Here is an 18,687-nt window from a genome sequence, read left to right on the forward strand (position 1 = left end):
ACATGTAACTGTTTTGATGGTATTAGAAAACCCTCATGTGGCTTTTTCCAAATACCCTGTTGTACTGTATATATATATATACAGTGTACTGCCCAATCCTATCCTGGTGTGTGATTCATACTGCAGATTGCTAACTGCAAACGGTTAGCTAGCTCGCTATTTTCATAAATCATGTTTTTAAAAAAATAATAAACATTGTCTGCAACCATGAGCATTGTCTATAGTGCTCTTTTAAAGATCAGTAATCAATGATTTTGTATTTTCGTAGATTAAATATCAGTATCATGGGTTATGTCAGGAACAAATGAAAGCAGACAGAAGTCAGATTATAGAAACAAAAGTGCTAGATTTCCCCATTACGATAGCGAATTTACACAGGCAGTTCAGATCTGTTTCCACTAATTGGTTTGTTGGCCAATCAGATCAGCTGAAAAAGAGCTTACGTGAAAAGATCTGTGGTCAAAATATAAATTAGTGGGAACAATATAAGAATTTTGTTTCCAGTGTAAACGCAGCCGTCTAGAGTCAAAAACTATATCTACTTGTGTTTATTGCAAGTTAAAGGGGTGATTGTGATACAGAGAAACTAACGAGTCGGACCATATCAATGTTCTCAATTAGATGTTCAGTCTAGAAAATGTAGCTCTATGACTTGAGGTTGCCAACAACGCACACGCGACGTATGCACGAAAACGTCCCATCCCACTGTAGTCATAATTTGCAGCTAGCAATCCAAGCTAGCTAGTTATCCGAAGATGGCGGCTTGTAGACGTGTTCCTCTTCTGCTTTTGATGTCTGTCTTTTTGTATATGCATCCCATTCTAGGACAGAAATCGGGGAACAGTGTAATCGCCAATACTGCAGTTAGGGTTAATATTCAGGCTCAAAATCAAGCCGCAGTTCCGGCTGCTGTAAATGGAGGTTCTCCAGTCGTCGCGGCCTCGCCACCTCGTAGACGCACCAGCGGCTGGAAGCTGGCCGAAGAGGGGGCTTGTCGGGAGGACTTGACCAGGCTTTGTCCAAAACATTCCTGGAACAATAACCTGGCTGTGCTTGAGTGCCTCCAGGATAGGAAAGAGGTATGGTGGAGTGAGCGATATTGTGTCCAGAGCTTGGGTGTGGGCTTTACTCAAGCTATAACGTTATCGTTAGCTATCCGATGCTAACTTTTAGCCTGCTAGCTACTTGGGTGCAGAAAGATGTAAAGAAAGTATGGTCATTTATTATTCCATATGCTTCGATAACTTCATCATTTGAGAACTACTGAAAATACTGCATGTTTTTTTTTTTACCAGCCATTTAGGACGGTGTTAACTAGTAAAGTGAAGTCTTCATCACTTAACGTGAACTAACGTTAATTACCTAGTCACCTAGCTAATATCTACAGGTGTGCCAAGCTATGACCGTTGGCATTGCTAAATTAGCAATGGCTAGCTTGATCCTCTAATGATATGTTGGGAATAATCTCTAACGCATTTACTGTCTATCAGAGCCAACATTTACAGCAATGTCCTGTTCAGAGGAAGAATAGGCGGATGTAGGAGGAGATTCAGTGACGGTTTTTAAGCTTCCAGCCAATGGTTATGGATAGGCTTGGGAAAAGGCAATATCTACAGTAATCTGTGTTGAGGGACCACCCCTGCCTAGGGCCAGAAAGCTAGAGGTGAGACTATCCTAATCTGAACCAGTACAACCTGGTTTTGAGGAGACAATTAATATGACGAGATCTCCTCTGACACCCAGGATCCCATTAGCCAGCTCTGCAAACTTAACGGTATTACAGCCTTGCGTAACGACTGTAATGGAGATAGTTGCTCTGCAAAACTCCATATTTTGGTGAGTACTGAACTTATTTTCACAACATTTGCAGAGCTGGGATTTGAATTGACGGATCCTGGACATCAGAGGAGGTCATGTTCATCGTCTCCTCAAGCCCATGTATTGGTTCGGTCCAAATCCGGTGTTTGCAGAAGGCAGATTTGTATAAGCACCTGAGCCTCAAGGAGCTTGTCTAATATTAATGACAGGTAGTTTCTCTCATCTCAGTCCTCTTCATTGTGAAATGTATTATTTAATTTATTTTCACCAGATGTTGAGGCCTATTTCAGTGGCCTGTTCATTGAGGAGGCTGGAGAGTCATGCTCTCTTGGCTGTGGGTTGTTTTTGAGGCACACAGCATTTTGCCTGTCTCCAGGCTACTCCTCTCACTGTCAGCCTCCCTGGTAGTTGTGGTTTTGTTGACGTGGTCCATTCACAGAGTAGGGAGGAGGCCATGGCAGTGTGGCTTTACTTTCAGGCTTTGTGGATTGACTCGTTTGGTTCTCAAAGTTCTGGTTTGGAATTTTGAAACACGTCTTCAGCTTCAAAGCCCTATAACACGAACGCAGTTTGAGGTGTTGGCGAGGTAACTTTGGTCAACTCTGAGTTCAACTCAGGGTAACCGGTACCATGAAAGTGGCTCACCTTTCAGCCAGGAAAATTTCTATAGCAATGAATCCTTCAGAACTAACCTGCTCTGGAGCAGGTGAATTTAGGACTCCATTAACCCTGAATGAAGTATCTAAGCCATGAGTTGAGGACCAATGAAATCAATGGGCCTAACCTTGCAAAGATCATCCGCAAAGATCATCCCCTTCATTTGAGTAAGACAACAGATTAAAACACTTGATTAATAAAACATTTAATGTTAAAATACCTCATTTCTTATCACAACACATTTTAGAAATAACAGCATTTGCTTTTGCACTATTGGATTCAGAATTTTGTGAAAGGCAAACAGACAGCTGCAATCAACCATAGACATACTGTAAAATCCATATGGCAGTTCCCATCCAAGTTAAGACTGGCTGCCATTGCACCCAATGGGTTTAATCGTCAGCTTGCCAGGGTTAGAGGTTACAAAACCCTACTATGGATTATGTCTATGACAACAACCTGTTTCACAGATGGGAGTGATAAGCACACCAAAGACTGCATTAAAGATAAGCAATGAAATGGAGACATTTCTAAAAGCCTGGGCCTAATTTTCATGAACTTTTCATTTTTGATTTCGGCACAAATGAAAATGTGGCACTAACTTGGCCATGGATCTAAGAAGAGTTTGGCATTCGACTAGCCATGTGCGACATGCATGCACAGTTACAAGCCTGCTAGAGTTTGCTGCAGGGGGATGAGCGATATCCACTGTCGTAGTACGGATAAAGCCTGAACTAGAATGTGAAGCTAGCTAACTTTGGAAGGGCTGGCTACCACCCGGTTACTCAACCCTGCACCTTAGTGGCTGCTGCCCTATATAGACAGACATGGAATCACAGGTCACTTTAATAATGGAACACTAGTCACTTTAATAATGTTTACATACTGCTTTACTCATTTCATATGTGTATATACTGTATTCTCTTCTACTGTGTTTTAGTCAATGCTACTCTGACATTGCTCGTCCTAATATTTATATATTGCTAAATTCCATTTAACTTTTAGGTATGTGTATTGTTGCGAATTGTTAGATACTACTGCACTGTTGGAACTAGGAACTAGGGACACACAATACATCCACAATAACATTGCTAAATCCCGAAGTAGATCTAGCTTGCATCATAGAAAACCCCTCAGGGTAAATTTGAGGCATTTTGAAAATGTCTCTCGGGTTGAAGTTTTTTTTGTTTTGGGGGGGCTATTCATAGTCTCAATAGAGCTAAAAATGCATTGTAAGGTCTTAGATTTGGTAATAACAAGTGTTGTTTTTATTGCAAAAGGCTATTGTCCCACTAACTAGATTTTAATTTATCCTGCCAACTGCTGTTTTGTTTACAGCAAATAGGCCTAAACATTGTCGTCCACTCATATTGATGACATTTCATTGCACACTGCAAGGAAATCTGTACAACACAGCAGTTGTCCCCTCTGCTTGATGTAGGCTAATTTTATTAAACTGCTCAGTTCTCAAATTCACATAAGCTCAACCTGTGCAGGCGTGCACTACTTTCATGGTTTCTGAGGTCAAGGATAGGCCTAATACCCAGTTCAGATACAACAGGCGACATAAGACTCAACGAGACAAAACTATCCAATTTTAGAATGTTTTGATGGAGATCAACTGACTGAAGACCTGGCATTCAGATCAGACCGTTGCCACAGTAACAGTGCCTCTTTACAATGACATAATGAAACAAAGTTGCCACTTGTATCAGGGTATTGTATCATGAAATATGTATGCACCAGAGACAGGGCACACTTTGACTTGTCAGAGAAATATAAGCAAGCTAGGTTAGCTAGCTGCTTGACTGAACGAGTGTTAGCGCAGTGTTCTCTAACTAGCTAAATGGACCTCTCTTGTTGCAAGACTTTAGCTAAAGATTGCATTTTGGGAATTCCAGCAGCTGACATGAGATGTTCAAAAAACTCAGATCAAGCAAACTGCGCTGCAGTATACCTAGCGGTTAAGAGCATTGGGCCAGTAACCAAAAGGTCGCTGGTTCGAATACCTGAGGCCACTATGTGAATCATCTATGTGCACTTGAGCAAGGCACTTAACCCTAATTGCTCCTCTGTCTATAAGAGCGTGCGTTAAATGACTGAAATGTAAATATAGTAAAATCGTCTTGTCTCGTGTATCTGAAGTGGGCTTATGATAACTTTTTAAAGATGACATCATAAAACGTCTTCCATCAGACACGTTTCTAAAGTAAAAATCTATCCGCATGTAACAGGGACATTTTTAAGATCAATAAAGTTTATTAATTTTAGAGTTATTTAACAACACAATGTGTAGCATATTTATATACAGTTGAAGTCGGAAGTTTAAATACGCCTCAATTGTTCACGATTCCTGACATTTATTCCTAGTAAAAATACCCGGTCTTAGGTCAGTTAGGATCACCACTTGATTTTAAAAATGTGAAATGTCAGAATAATAGTAGGGAGAATGATTTATTTCAGCTTTTATTTCTTTCATCACATTCCCAGTGGGTCAGAAGTAAAAGCTGCAAATTACACTATTGTGCTTAATCCTTATTATGGCTTGCTTCACAACACATAACCCGATCTGGTCGAGCCTCACTAGCCAGATGAAGCTTGCTGGCTGCTTATAACTTTAGGTTTGGGCATCATGGCCCTCATCCAGGCCAAGGTGGCGAGACATTGTAGTGATTACACCATAAGCCTTGTTGATCTCTGCACCAGACAGGATGCTCTTGCCAGCACACATGGGGTCCAACATGTACGCTGTAGCGTGTATGGGCTTCAGGCAGAAGTCTTCACACTTTTTGAGGTATTTCAGAACTGCAGTTTCCTCTGCTTGGAGCAACAGTAAAGTGAGCAGGGCAGTACGGATTTCTTCTCTTACATCTGCAAGCAGAGTCTGAACATCAGACAGGATGGCATTGTCTCCCTCAATTTGTGCAATGGCTACTGCTATAGGTTTCAGGCTGCTTACCACTCTCTCCCAAAATACATCATCCAGGAGGATCCTCTTGATGGGGTTGTCCATATCGGCATACTGTGATTATGACCATTTCTTGGAGAGACTCCTTCCCCTCCAGGAGACAGTCAAACATGATGACGACACCACCCCAACGGATAGAACTCTATCCAAGATGGCATTGCAGTCAGATGTCTTTGTCCTCGTCGTGTCTTATGTATATCTTTTTTTCCCGCCTGTCTTTAAAAAAAATATTTTTCTAAACCTGAACTTCAGAATACTCTCCTGCAACCCACCTCACCCAATGTGGTGTGGATCTGCTTTTTTCTAAAGTATTGTTCTTTACTTTTGAACCGGAACCCCAAAAGAAGCTAGCCAGCTAACTAGCTAGTAGTCAGCTAACCACTGATAGCGGTCATCAGCTAACCTTTAGCTCGGAAAACTCTTGCCAGTTTACACGACGCAATTCAAACCAGAGCATACCGGACTTATTTTCTCTCCATATCCCCGGATTCCTACCGCAAGCTCTGCACCTTTTTCACCTGGATCATCGCAGCTAGCTAGCTGCAATCCGAATGGCTACTCCTGGCTAACGTCTCTGTCCCGAAGCAAGCACCAATTAGCCTGGAGCTAGCCCATGCTAGGCCCATCTCCCGGCTAGCTGAAGAGGTCCATCAGCCACTGCTGGGCTACAATATCTATTTTGCATATTGGCCTGGACCCCTTTTACTGTCGGTTCGGAGCCTCAATGATTCTTCATGACTGGACTAGCGACGTAGTCTGCCCGAGGGGGTTATTCAACTGGCTACAACGTTGTGACGTCCCCTGAATGCCTGCCTGCTAGCCGAGGCCCGCGAGCTGTCTAGAGCATATTGGACTGTTAGCTGAGGAGATCCATCGGCCAATTTCTTGGGCCACTATACGCATTCTACCGATTGGACTGGACCCCCTTTACTACACAGAACACTAATCTATCACGACTGGTCTGCCGACGTAACCGCACGAGGAGGCTAAAATACTTCTTCCATCGCGACGTCCCTCTAAGGCCCTTCTGCAAGCTTGCTAGCCCCGTCCCGCTAGCTGTGTCTCTAGCCAGCCTAACTACTCACTGGACCCCTATGATCACTCGGCTACGCATGCCTCTCCCTAATGTCAATATGCCTTGTCCATGGCTGTTCTGGTTAATGATTGTCTTATTTCACTGTAGAGCCTCTCGCCCTGCTCAGTATGCCTTAGCTAACCCTTTAGTTCCAACTTCCACACATGCGGTGACATCACCTGGTTTAAATGATATTTCTAGAGACAATATTTCTCTCATTGTCACTCAATGCCTAGGTTTATCTCCACTGTATTCACATCCTACCTTACCTTTGTCTATACATTATGCCTTGAATCTATTCTATCTTGCCCAGAAACCTGCTCCTTTCACTCTCTGTTCTAAACATACTAGACGACCAGTTCTTAAAGCCTTTAGCCGTACCCTTTTCCTACTCCCCCTCCTTTCCTCTGGTGATGTAGAGGTAAATCTAGGCCCTGCAATGCCTAGCTCCACTCTTATTTCCCAGGTGCCCTCATTTGTTGACTTCTGTAATCGTAAAAGCCTTGGTTTCATGCATGTTAACATTAGAAGAACATTAGCTCCTCCCTAAGTTTGTTTTATTCACTGCTTTAGCACACTCTGCCAACCCGGATGTCCTAGCCGTGTCTGAATCCTAGCTTAGGAAGACCACCAAAAAACCTGACATTTCCATCCCTAACTATAACAATTTCCGACCAAGATAGAACTGCGAAAGGGGGCGGAGTTGCAATCTACTGCAGAGATAGAACCCTGCAGGCTGTCTTACTATCAAGGTCTGGACCCAAACAATATGAACTTCTTTTAAATCCACCTCTCCAGAAACGAGTCTCACCGTTGCCGCTTGCTGTAAACCACCATATGCCGCCAGCTGTGACACCATATGTGAATTGATTGCCCCCCCCCCCCATATCTTCAAAGCTCGTGCTGCTAGGTGACCTAAACTGGGACATACTTAACTCCCCAGCCATCCTACAATCTATGCTTAATGCCCTCAATCTCACACAAATTAGCATTGACCCTACCATAAACACGGGCACCCTCCTAGATATCATCCTAACCAACTTGCCCTCCAAATACACCTCTGCTGTCTTCAACCAAGATCTCTGCGATCACTGCCTCATTGCCTGCATCTGTAATGGCTCTGTGGTCAAACGACCACCCCTCATCACTGTCAAAAGCTCCCTAAAACACACTTCAGCGAGCAGGCCTTTCTAATCGACCTTGCCCGGGTGTCCTGGAAGGATATTGACCTCATCCCGTCAATAGAGTGTGCCTGGTTATTCTTTAAAACTGCTTTCCTCACCATCTTAAATAAGCATGCCCTGTTCAAAAAATGTAGAACCAGAAACAGATATAGCCCCTGGTTCGCTCTAGACATGACTGCCCTTGACCAGCACAAAAACATCCTGTGGCGTACTGCATTAGCATCAAATAGCCACTACCCCGGTCAACAGCCCTGCAACCCCCACAGCAACTCACCCAAGCCTCCCCCATTTCTCTTTCACTCAAATCCAGATAGCTGATGTTCTGAAAGAGCTGCAAAATCTGGACCCCTATAAATCAGCCGGGCAAGACAATCTGGACCCTCTTTCTAAAATTATCTGTTGAAAATATTACAACCCCTATTAATAGCTTGTTCAACCTCTTTCATATCGTCTGAGATTCCCAAAGATTGGAAAGCTTCCGCTGTCACCCCCCTCTTCAAAGGGGGAGACACTCTAGACCCAAACTGCTACAGACCTATGTCTATCCTACCCTGCCTTTCTAAGGCCTTAAGATAACAAACCGAGCACTATGCAATCTGGTTTCAGAGCTGGTCATGGGTGCACCTCAGCCATGCTCAAGGTCCTAAATGATATCATAACCGCCATCACTGTGCAGCCGTATTCATTGACAGAGTCGAAAGCCTTGGCCAGGTCAATCACCACATTCTTATCGGCAGACTAAACAGCCTTGGTTTCTCAAATGACTGCCTCACCTGGTTCACCAACTACTTCTCTGATAGAGTTCAGTGTGTCAAATCGGGAGGGCCTGTTGTCCAGACCTCTGGCAGTCTCTATGGAGGTGTCACAGGGTTCAATTCTCGGGCCGACTCTCTTCTCTGTATACATCAATGATGTCGCTTTTGCTGCTGGTGATTCTCTGATCCACCTCTACGCAGACATCACCTTTCTGTATACTTCTGGCTTTGGACACTGTGTTAACTAACCTCCAGACGTGCTTCAATGCCATACAACTCTCCTTCCGTGGCCTCCAACTGCTCTTATATGCAAGTAGAACTAAATGCATGCTCTTCAACTGATCGCTGCCCGCCCGTCCAGCATCCCAACTCTGGACCATTCTGACTTAGAATATGTGGACAACTACAAATACCTAGGTGTCTGGTTAGACTGTAAACTCTCCTTCCAGACTCACATTACGCATCTCCAATCCAAAACTAAATCTAGAATTGGCTTCCTATATTGCTACAAAGCATCCTTCACTCATGCTGCCAAACATACCCTCGTAAAACTGACCATCCACCGATCCTCGATTTCGGCGATGTCATTTACAAAATGGCCTTCAACACTACTCAGACTGCATCCAATTTGCTATCACAGTGCCATCCGTTTTGTCACCAAAGCCCCATATACTACCCACCACTGCGACCTGTACGCTCTCGTTGGCTGGCCCTCGCTTCATACTTGTCGCCAAACCCACTGGCTCCAGGTCATCTACAAGTCTCTGCTAGTTAAAGCCCCGCCTTGTCTCCGCTCACTGCTCACCATAGCAGCACCCACCCGTAGCACGTGCTCCAGCTGGTATATTTCACTGGTCACCCCCAAAGCCAATTCCTCCGTTGGCCACCTTTCCTTCCAGTTCTCTGCTGCCAATGGCTGGAACTAACTCCAAAAATCACTGAAGCTGGAGACTCATATCTCCCTCAATAACTTTAAGCACCAGCTGTCAGAGCAGCTCACAGATCACTGCACCTGTACATAGCCCATCTGTAAATACCCCATCCAATCTACCTCATCCCCATACTGTATTTATTTATCTTGCTGCTTTGCACCCCAGTATCTCTACCTGCAAATTTGTCTTTTGCACATCTATCACTCCAATGTTTAATTGCTATATTGTACTTACCTCACCACCATGGCCTATTTATTGCCTTTACGTCCCTTATCTTACCTTATTTGCACACACTGTATATAGACTTTTTTCCCCCTACCCTATTATTGACTGTATGTTTATTCCATGTGTAACTCTGTATGTGTCAAACTGATTTGCTTTATCTTGGCCAGTTTGCAGTTGTAAATGAGAACTTGTTCTCAACTAGCCTACCAGGTTAAATAAAGGCGAAATAACAAATTAAAAAACAGGTGTTGCTGGGCAGCTTCAATGTGGTGCTCTTATTCTTCTCACTTTGCTGCTATACTTTGCTGCTATAACTTGATGGCCCTTCACATACCTAACTGTTTCCTTGGGTTTCTTGTAGAGTGTATCCATTGTTTTCAGTGCCATGATGTCCTTGAGAAGCAGATTCAATGCATGAGCAGCACAGCTAATGGGTGTAATGTGAGGGTAGGACTCCTCCACTTTAGACCAGGCAGCCTTCATGTTTGCAGCATTGTCTGTCACCAGTGCAAATATACCTTCTGTGGTCCAAGGTCATTGATTACTGCCTTCAGCCAATCTGCAATGAAGAGACCGCTGTGTCTGTCCCTTGTGTCTGTGCTCTTGTAGAATACTGGTTGAGGGGTGGAGATGTCGTTAATTATTCCTTGCCCACGATCGTTCGACCACCCATCAGAGATTATTGCAATAGTCTGCTTTCTCTATGATTTGCTTGACCTTCACTTGAACTCTGTATCCAGCAAATGAGTAGATAAAGCATGTCTGGTTGGAGGGGTGTATGCTGGGCGAAGAACATTCAGAAATCTCTTCCAATACACATAGCCTGTGAGCATCAGAGGGTGAACCAGTGGCATACACAGCTCGAGCAAGACATTGATCAGCATTTCTGACAGCGTTCCTCCATTGAGTCAACTTGATTCCAGGAGGAACATGAGCTGTTGCTATCGATAAGGTGTCTGATTCATCATAATTTTCACCTCGAATAGAAGTAGAGGCACTTTTGTCAGAGGTAGCTTGTGAGCTCTGAGGGAACTTTAGAGCAGATGATTCTGCATCTTTGTTGCGTTATTCACATGTGATTTGGCACAGTATTTGCAAATGTACACAGCTTTTCCAACTACATTTTCCTTCTGTTGTGAAATGTCTCTACACATCAGATAGTGCCCGTGGCATTTTCCTGTAAAGATTAGCAAAACAAATTACAAATACAATTCCAAGTACAGATAAATAATTAAGCAGTTAGATTAAACAACTCCTTTGTAAGATAAATAAATGTTCTAATTTTTTTTAAATAAAACGTGTATGAAAACAAGTGTTAACACTCAGTTAGCAGGCTTAAGCAAGCTAAAACCCACATGGTAGCAAAAACGAACTAGCAGAAATTGTTAGGAAGTTAGAAATGATTTAAACACACTTTGCTGTAGGCTACTATTTACTAGTTAACAAAAAAATGTAATAAATTATATTCACCCCACCCATTATTGTGATCAAAACTTATCAGAAAGCATGTAGTCCTTAGCTCACACCCATTTTTACCTACCTCATCCCCATACTGTTTTTATTTATTTACTTTTCTGCTCTTTTGCACACAAATATCTCTACCTGTACATGACCATCTGATCATTTATAATTCCAGTGTTAATCTGCTAAATTAATTATTCCCCTACCTCCTCATGCCTTTTGCACACAATGTATATAGACTCCCCCCCTTTTTTTTCTACTGTTATTGACTTGTTAATTTTTTACTCCATGTGTAACTCTGTTGTCTGTTCACACTGCTATGCTTTATCTTGGCCAGGTCGCAGTTGCAAATGAGAACTTGTTCTCAACTAGCCTACCTGGTTAAATAAAGGTAAAATAAAAATAATAAAAGCTCAATAGCATCTCATTAGGGTGCAAGATCTTGAGAATCAGCTGTACATGTGATGGAAGAAAGCACTGTGCATGCAGAGGGTTGCAATTCCATTGAATTGGGGATTGTTTAACCAAAATATGCCACAAGACCTAGAATTGCCTTGTGTATCCCACAGAAAAAGGTTCACTGTTAATAAGCTAACCTTTTTTAAATTAATTTAAGCAACATTATATTACTGACTTTGCTAAACAGAATGATATTTCACAACATTCTTAATTCAATAAAACAAACATTTGAATGTAGTTTTCATGACTTGCGCCCCATAAATACCTACCGTAGCCTACAGGGGTTGCATGCGTGTTATTGTCGGCCAATAAATGAGGCACTAGAAAGTGGCTCCATGTGTAGCAAGTGAAGTGGGAGATCTCTAATCAAAGCTAAATGGAATTAAGTTAGCTAAATGAGGAGTCCACTACAACGAGCAACCACCAGGTAGGCTGTGGAATCTGAATGGATTTGCTGTAGATAAGGACGGGAAGCATAGCAACATACAGTAGCCTCAATTAGCCTGGCTATCTTAGCTTGTTTCTTTGCATCGATTTGATGCATTATACGGGCACTACCAGATATGATGATGATATATGGGGTCTACAAGTTTGTTTAGCTAGCAAGAGTCCGTATGCTCGCTCGTCAAACACACACTCACACACTCTGACCTCTGCCCATCCCCCGAACTGCAGCAAGCAGTGGCACCTCTCCCAAGTCGCACTACAAATCAGTTCCAAAGTTTAATCAAAGTATTTTTTATTTTGACTGGAAAAAAATGCATGATATTCAAATAGTGATATTATTTCCAATGCTAACATAAGATTTGGCTGCCATGTGGCCCTGCCCTCCTGTAGATTGTAGTAGGCCATTTTGTAGAGATGTTATTTTATCGCTAATGCGCTGATTGGTGCTTTGTTGGACAGGCCTGCATTGCTTAGTCAGCCTCCTGCGGCTCAGCTCCCATAGAGAGGCCAAACATCAGTCAGCCTGGCCTGAGAGGTGCTAAGGAGAGGCATGCAGACATTCCTCTCCTCCTCAATGGCCTTGTGATAATTTAGGAGGTGGGCTCAGTCAAGACAGTAGCTATATTAAGCACAGGCCCACTAACGGTATAAAGTCAAATGGGACTGATATTGACCGGTGACACTCATATGTTTCTACAGCCCTACAAGTTGAGTCATTTTACTGGTGGCTAAGTGTTGGGTTCAGCTCTTCTCCATGCCAACTGACAACCGAAGTGCTGCATCACTGTGTTTGTTTGTTTGGCCTTGTGCTGTTAATTGCTCACTGCCCAGCATGTTTCTGCTTCTCTTTACGGTTCGGATCATAGTTTGACCCTTTTTTTTTCTCTCCAGGAAACCGAGATCGCCGCTGACTGCAACCATGTAAGTGTTTTGAACTTCCTCCCTCACATCATTAAACTGTCCTTTCAGTTTGTGTAACTGAATGTGAATAACGATTTAATACAGCGTTGTTCGCCCCACTTGTGGTCTGACCTGCTGTCACACCCCTGCTTGCATTTCCCACTCACAGTGGACCTGTACTGTTTTTCTCTAAGCTATCAATAGACTTGTTTAATGTCTTCTTTCTCCAGCTCCTGTGGAACTACAAGCTGAACCTGACGACTGACCCCAAGTTTGAGTCTGTGGCTGTGGAGGTGTGCAAGACCACCATCTCTGACGTAAGTTGGCTAGCTAGCTGGCAGAGCTTTATGGCTCTGACTATAGGTAATAATAATGATTACATCTGCTTATTTGTCCTGTTTCACATATGTACAAGTGTACATGCATGAAATTGGCTTTTTGCATATCCCAACTCATTATCAACGGCAACCCTAATTGCTCCAGGGTTAAGTGCCTTGCTCAAGGGCACATTGACAGATTGTTCATCTTGTCGACTCAGGGATTTGAACTAGCGACCTTTTGGTTTCTGGCCCAATGCTCTAACCATCAGGCTACCTACTGCTACTAGGTCCTGTCCTCATGCTACTACTGTCACTGTCACCTAGTACCAACACACCGTTTGGAAGTAGGCCTAACACACCCACGCACTTAACTGGAAAAGCTTCAATTACAGAAAAAAGTGGCTTGCCTATAGTAGTTTCTTCCATTTATTTAATCATGGATTGGCTTTGGCTTAACCCCTACGTGCACAGGCCTTTGATGCCCATGCAAACTAAGTGTGTAAGAAAGATTTATTGTGACATGCTAACCATAATTTTCCTCTCCTTCCATTCAGATAAAAGAATGTGCGGCAGAGGAGAGAGGAAAGGGCTACCTGGTTTCCTGCCTGGTGGATCACCGCGGCAACATCACGGAGTACCAGTGCAACCAGTACATCACCAAGATGACCAGCATCGTGTTCAGCGACTACCGCCTCATCTGTGGCTTCATGGACAATTGTCGCGAGGACATCAACAGCCTGCACTGTGGCAGCATATCCACCGGCGAGAAGGTGACTGCTCTCGTGGCCTTCTCTCACCTGTCTGTTATTGCTCTGTGATATATCAGAGTACATGCTATTTAGCAGACGCTTTACATACATTTTGTCCCAGGAATTGAACCCACCATCCTGGCCATGCTTTAACAGCTGAGTTATAGAGGACCACATCTATAGGCATAGATCTAACCTTGTCTGTCATACACACCTGTCTCTTCTTACTGTCTACTCTCAACTCATTTCACTGGCGACTCAGTAGCCTACACGTCTGTAAAGATGGAACACTTGCTCACTTTTTAAATCAGTATTTTGTCATGAGGGCTTTATATAGAATTAGATTTGTATGAATTGGTCTCTGTCTCTAGAGGTAACAAAAAACATGGACAGGCGCAGGATATGCCCATTTTGTTTGTGCAGGTTTCTAATTTGCTTGGTTTTCCTTTTTATTTGACACTTTGTGTTCCACCATGGCTTATGACTACATGAGGTTTCCTGCTTTGGGCATAATGTAGTCAGGCTTGAGTTACTGCCTCTGTGCTGCTCTGAGCTCCAGTGTGGTTTTCCTGGCTATGAGTCCTCCTGAGTTACTGCTCACTGCAGTCAGTAACTTAGCTACTTCAGTCATGATTTATGACAAATTTAGCTTCCATGCTCCTGAAACTCCCAGTGTTAAACAATTTATATTTTCATCCTGGCATCCTCTGAATGATTCCTTTCTACAGGATGATTAATGACCATGCCTTCAGGAATCAGAAGCCAGTTGTCAGGGCAACACAACGGCAATAACTCCTGATGCTGAATTAATAAAAAATAATTCAGCGTCAAAAAAAGTTAAAATATTTAACTTCTCTGTATTTAACTTCTCTGTATTTACTAGTGTATTTCCTCCCCTCTCTGACTGTTTTTGTGGTTGTGTGTTCTATTAAATTGCTAAAATAAATCCTTTGAAAAAAAATTTGATAAAAACATTGCATCCAAAATGCAACTCTGGGCGCTAACACCTCTCCTGGCCTCGCACAGAGACGTGTCAGTGCTGTAGCCAACTTGAACGTATCCATCTCACTGTCCCCATGCCACCCTGTCTGTCCCTCAGGACGTGCACTCCCAAGGTGAGGTGATAGCATGCCTGGAGAAGGGTCTGGTCAGGGAGGCAGAGGAGCAGCCCGGGACCCATGCCATCAGGCCTGACTGTAAGAAGGCCATCATGCGTGTGGCTGAACTCTCCTCAGACGACTTCCACCTGGATAGATACCTCTACTTTTCCTGCCGGGAGGACCGGGAGCGCTTCTGTGAAAATGTGAGTACCTTCTTCCTGTTCACTTCTCGTCTCTTTCATTTCGGGGTCCTCCGAGATTCGGGGTCAGATGCATTCAGACTTTTATTCGAGTTGAATCCAAGCTCCTTGCAAAGGCGTTTTTGTCACTAACTTTGGGAATGTGAAAATGAATTCATCATTGAATCACAATTCTATTTTGTTTGATGTCTAGACTCCAGCCGGAGAGGGCAGAGTCTACAAGTGTCTCTTCAACCACAAGTTTGAGGAGGCCATGTCTGAAAAGGTACGTGTTCTGCTCTTCAGCCTGGTTGGAACGGAGTCATCGACAAAATAATAATATCCATCTTCTGCTACTTGTCATTTGTCCATATGAATAATGCTGTTATTGCAAGGCATTTTGTCAGCATGGTTGTCTAAAATGTAGAGAACACCCTTGAATGGGAATATCTGTTCTGGTAATTCCATTCTATAGTCAGTGAGTCAGATGTAGATTGTGACCAGAGCTGTGTTTTTATTGGCCACCACAGTGCAGAGAGGCCCTGACCACTCGTCAAAAGCTGATTACCCAGGACTACAAGGTGAGCTACTCCCTGGCCAAGGCCTGCAAGACAGACCTGAGGAAGTACCGCTGCAGCGTGGACACCAACATGCCCCGCGCCCGCGAGGCACGCCTCTCCTACCTGCTGCTCTGTCTGGAGTCTGCCGTACACAGAGGTTAGGCTGGCTGTCTCTTCTTCCTAATCTATATCTGTGTCTCTCCCTGTCAACCTGTTTTGTCAATCTGTATTAGTCTTTCTCTCATACGGTGTCACACTGCTGTTACTTTGAGGGTTTTTCTCTCCACTTAATGAAATGAAATGCCTTTCTAGTGCCCCACTTGTAGTTCCTATGTGACTTTTCCTGACGTGTGTGTGTTCCAGGTCGTACGGTGAGCGGTGAGTGTCAGGGGGAGATGTTAGACTACAGGAGGATGTTGATGGAGGACTTCTCTCTGAGCCCTGAGATCGTGCTGCACTGCCGTGGGGAGATCGAGGCCCACTGCTCCGGCCTCCACCGCAAGGGACGCACCCTGCACTGCCTCATGAGGGTGGGCCGAGGAGACATGGGCACCATCGACAACCTCTGCCAGAAAGCTGTGAGTTCACAGGGTTCTCCCCAGGAGTGGTGCTGCTGTGTAAGGTGGGCGGGGGAGGTCTGGAAGGGGGTGGTGTTCAGAGTTTTTTTAATTTTTTTTTTTTTTTTTTTTTTTAATTTAAATTTCTTAAATTTTATTGTAGTTTTTTTTTAAATGCCTGTAAAAATATTTTTATTTATTTTTTAAAAATGTTAAATCTTAAAATTAGTTATATTTAGGACATCCCACCACCGAGGTCAAACAGAAAAGAGAACCACTGTCAAGTTTTACTACACGTGCAGTTTGCCTAGTCATCTAGCTGTGTAACCCTCCCATTACCAGACAGTGGTTGTTGAAGGTTTGGGTCTCTCGCTCTTTCTCTTAGCTCCAGACCCTGATCCAGGAGGCTGATCCTGGGGCAGACTACCGTATAGACCGGGCCCTGAACGAGGCTTGTGAGTCTGTCATCCAGACTGCCTGCAAACACATCCGCAACGGAGACCCCATGTGAGTCACCAAATTGTTCCTCTCTCCTGCTTGATTTACACAAAGCTAGCAGAACATTTGTATGTCAAATTGCATGTAGTACATTGTATATCTGTGGAGTTGTTAAGCTCCAATGTGCTTTTGTGTAGGATCCTGTCTTGTCTGATGGAGCACCTGTACACTGAGAAGATGGTGGAGGACTGTGAACACAGGCTGCTGGAACTGCAGTACTTCATAGCACGGGACTGGAAGTAAGTAGCAATGCTACTAGTTTATGGTGATGCTTGTCATGGAATATTCTAATCAAGTGAGAGACTGTCATTTCTTCAAACAATCATCTTTATTCAATATTGATTCATTATTGCAATAACGAGGCTGGTCGACCGCACACTTTAAAGTGTGTTGCCGAGAGCTTAACCATTACAGAGGAATCCTGTTTCTCATATAGCTGACACTAAGAATGCTTAGTCATGGCTGGTTCCACCCCCCCCCAGGCAGATCGGCCATCTTGGGTTCATCTTATGGTTATCTGCACCTGGTGCCGTTTTAACCCAACCCCGGTTTAGTTTCCCAGATTCCAGGATGATTAGAAACAATGAGGGGTTTTCTTCTACTCCTCCAGGCTATCTCGGTTACACCTACCACATGTTGTCTATGGAATGTCAGGCTGCAACTCGATTGTCAGCTCAAGCTCCAGAGGCCCAACTCAGCCCCACAGATACAGATGAGAGAGTACTCCTCATAGCTTTTCGATGCATAAACAGTATTAAACAGCCCTGTAATTTTTCTCTCACATGCTTCACACATTCAAAGCCTATTAGGGGCCTGATCAGACTCCATATTAAGGGTTTTTAGTATGCCTGGTCAGTGTGCTCTGGTATGGTTTCCCACATTGTGCTTTTGCTTGTTCATTTGGGTCTAGGCTGGGTTACTGTAAAATCACTGTGACAATTTCTGATGTAAAAGGATGTTATAAATGTATTTGCTTAATCCTCACACACACTCCTCTTACTGTCTGCCAGACTGGACCCCATCCTCTATAAGAAGTGCCAGGGTGATGCCTCCCGCCTGTGCCACGCCCACGGCTGGAACGAGACAAGTGAGATGATGCCACCTGGTGCCATCTTCTCCTGTCTGTACCGCCACGCCTACCGCACAGAGGAGCAGGGACGGCGGGTAGGATTGATTTCACCGCAGTGCGCTGCACAAAACGTAGCTATCAGTGGCTAATGTAGAGGAACATGAATATAGATGTAGCTAAATGTCAAATTATCACAGAAAACCAAAATATTGTCTGAAGTGATCTAGGACCTTTTTTTAGAAATGCATCTGTCCTCAGTACATTCTGATGGTGTTGTCCTTTTTAAAAGGGAAATGCAGTGGATGAAACAGGAAGACATGTTTTCGTTGTAAGTTCAGTGTTTTGTTAGTGATGATTATCATGATTAGGTTCTGATTCCCAAAGTTGATTCTGGTCAAAATGAGGGCATATTATAGATTTCATTTGTTGGAGAATTTCAATTCGAGTACTTTTTTGATGATGAAATAATTTAGCCAACGACTTAAAGTATGAGTGCATGCACCTCTACATGTTGAATGTGTCATTGGTATCAGTAGTGGGATTATGTGATGTAACGATCACTATACTCAGGAAATGGTCTTGAGAATGACTACCTTAAAGGCCCAGTGCAAAGTTCTGTTTTCCTGCAGAAACTAACACTGTAAAAGTGTTAAAAAATGGAATCTGTGTTATTTCCTGGTAGTTGCTGGTTGAAAATGCAATCTATGCAAGACCTCATCAACCTGATTGGCGTGAGTTTCGGTCTGCCTGGTGACATCACCAGGCGGTAAATTG

At 43.6% G+C, this 18,687-nt stretch overlaps 1 protein-coding gene across 2 annotated transcripts in view; it reads left to right on the forward strand.

Moving 5' to 3' along the window:
* Positions 1-520: 520 nt before the first annotated feature.
* LOC118359279 (Golgi apparatus protein 1) overlaps positions 521-18,687 on the forward strand; it is a 29,694-nt gene continuing 11,527 nt past the window's right edge. Inside the window, exons 1-12 of one of the 2 annotated variants that reach the window (XM_035737737.2) lie at positions 521-1,079; positions 12,873-12,902; positions 13,112-13,198; positions 13,756-13,971; positions 15,050-15,253; positions 15,444-15,515; positions 15,760-15,946; positions 16,153-16,367; positions 16,732-16,853; positions 16,982-17,083; positions 17,855-18,008; positions 18,203-18,241. In XM_035737737.2, the coding sequence (XP_035593630.1) occupies positions 756-1,079; positions 12,873-12,902; positions 13,112-13,198; positions 13,756-13,971; positions 15,050-15,253; positions 15,444-15,515; positions 15,760-15,946; positions 16,153-16,367; positions 16,732-16,853; positions 16,982-17,083; positions 17,855-18,008; positions 18,203-18,241 (1,752 nt within the window). In that variant the 5' untranslated portion in view covers positions 521-755. The remainder of the gene's footprint in view (positions 1,080-12,872; positions 12,903-13,111; positions 13,199-13,755; positions 13,972-15,049; positions 15,254-15,443; positions 15,516-15,759; positions 15,947-16,152; positions 16,368-16,731; positions 16,854-16,981; positions 17,084-17,854; positions 18,009-18,202; positions 18,242-18,687) is intronic. The other variant, XM_035737739.2, reaches the window with a different exon arrangement.

This window comes from Oncorhynchus keta, chromosome 26, assembly GCF_023373465.1.
Source record: "Oncorhynchus keta strain PuntledgeMale-10-30-2019 chromosome 26, Oket_V2, whole genome shotgun sequence".
NCBI lineage: Eukaryota > Metazoa > Chordata > Actinopteri > Salmoniformes > Salmonidae > Oncorhynchus > Oncorhynchus keta.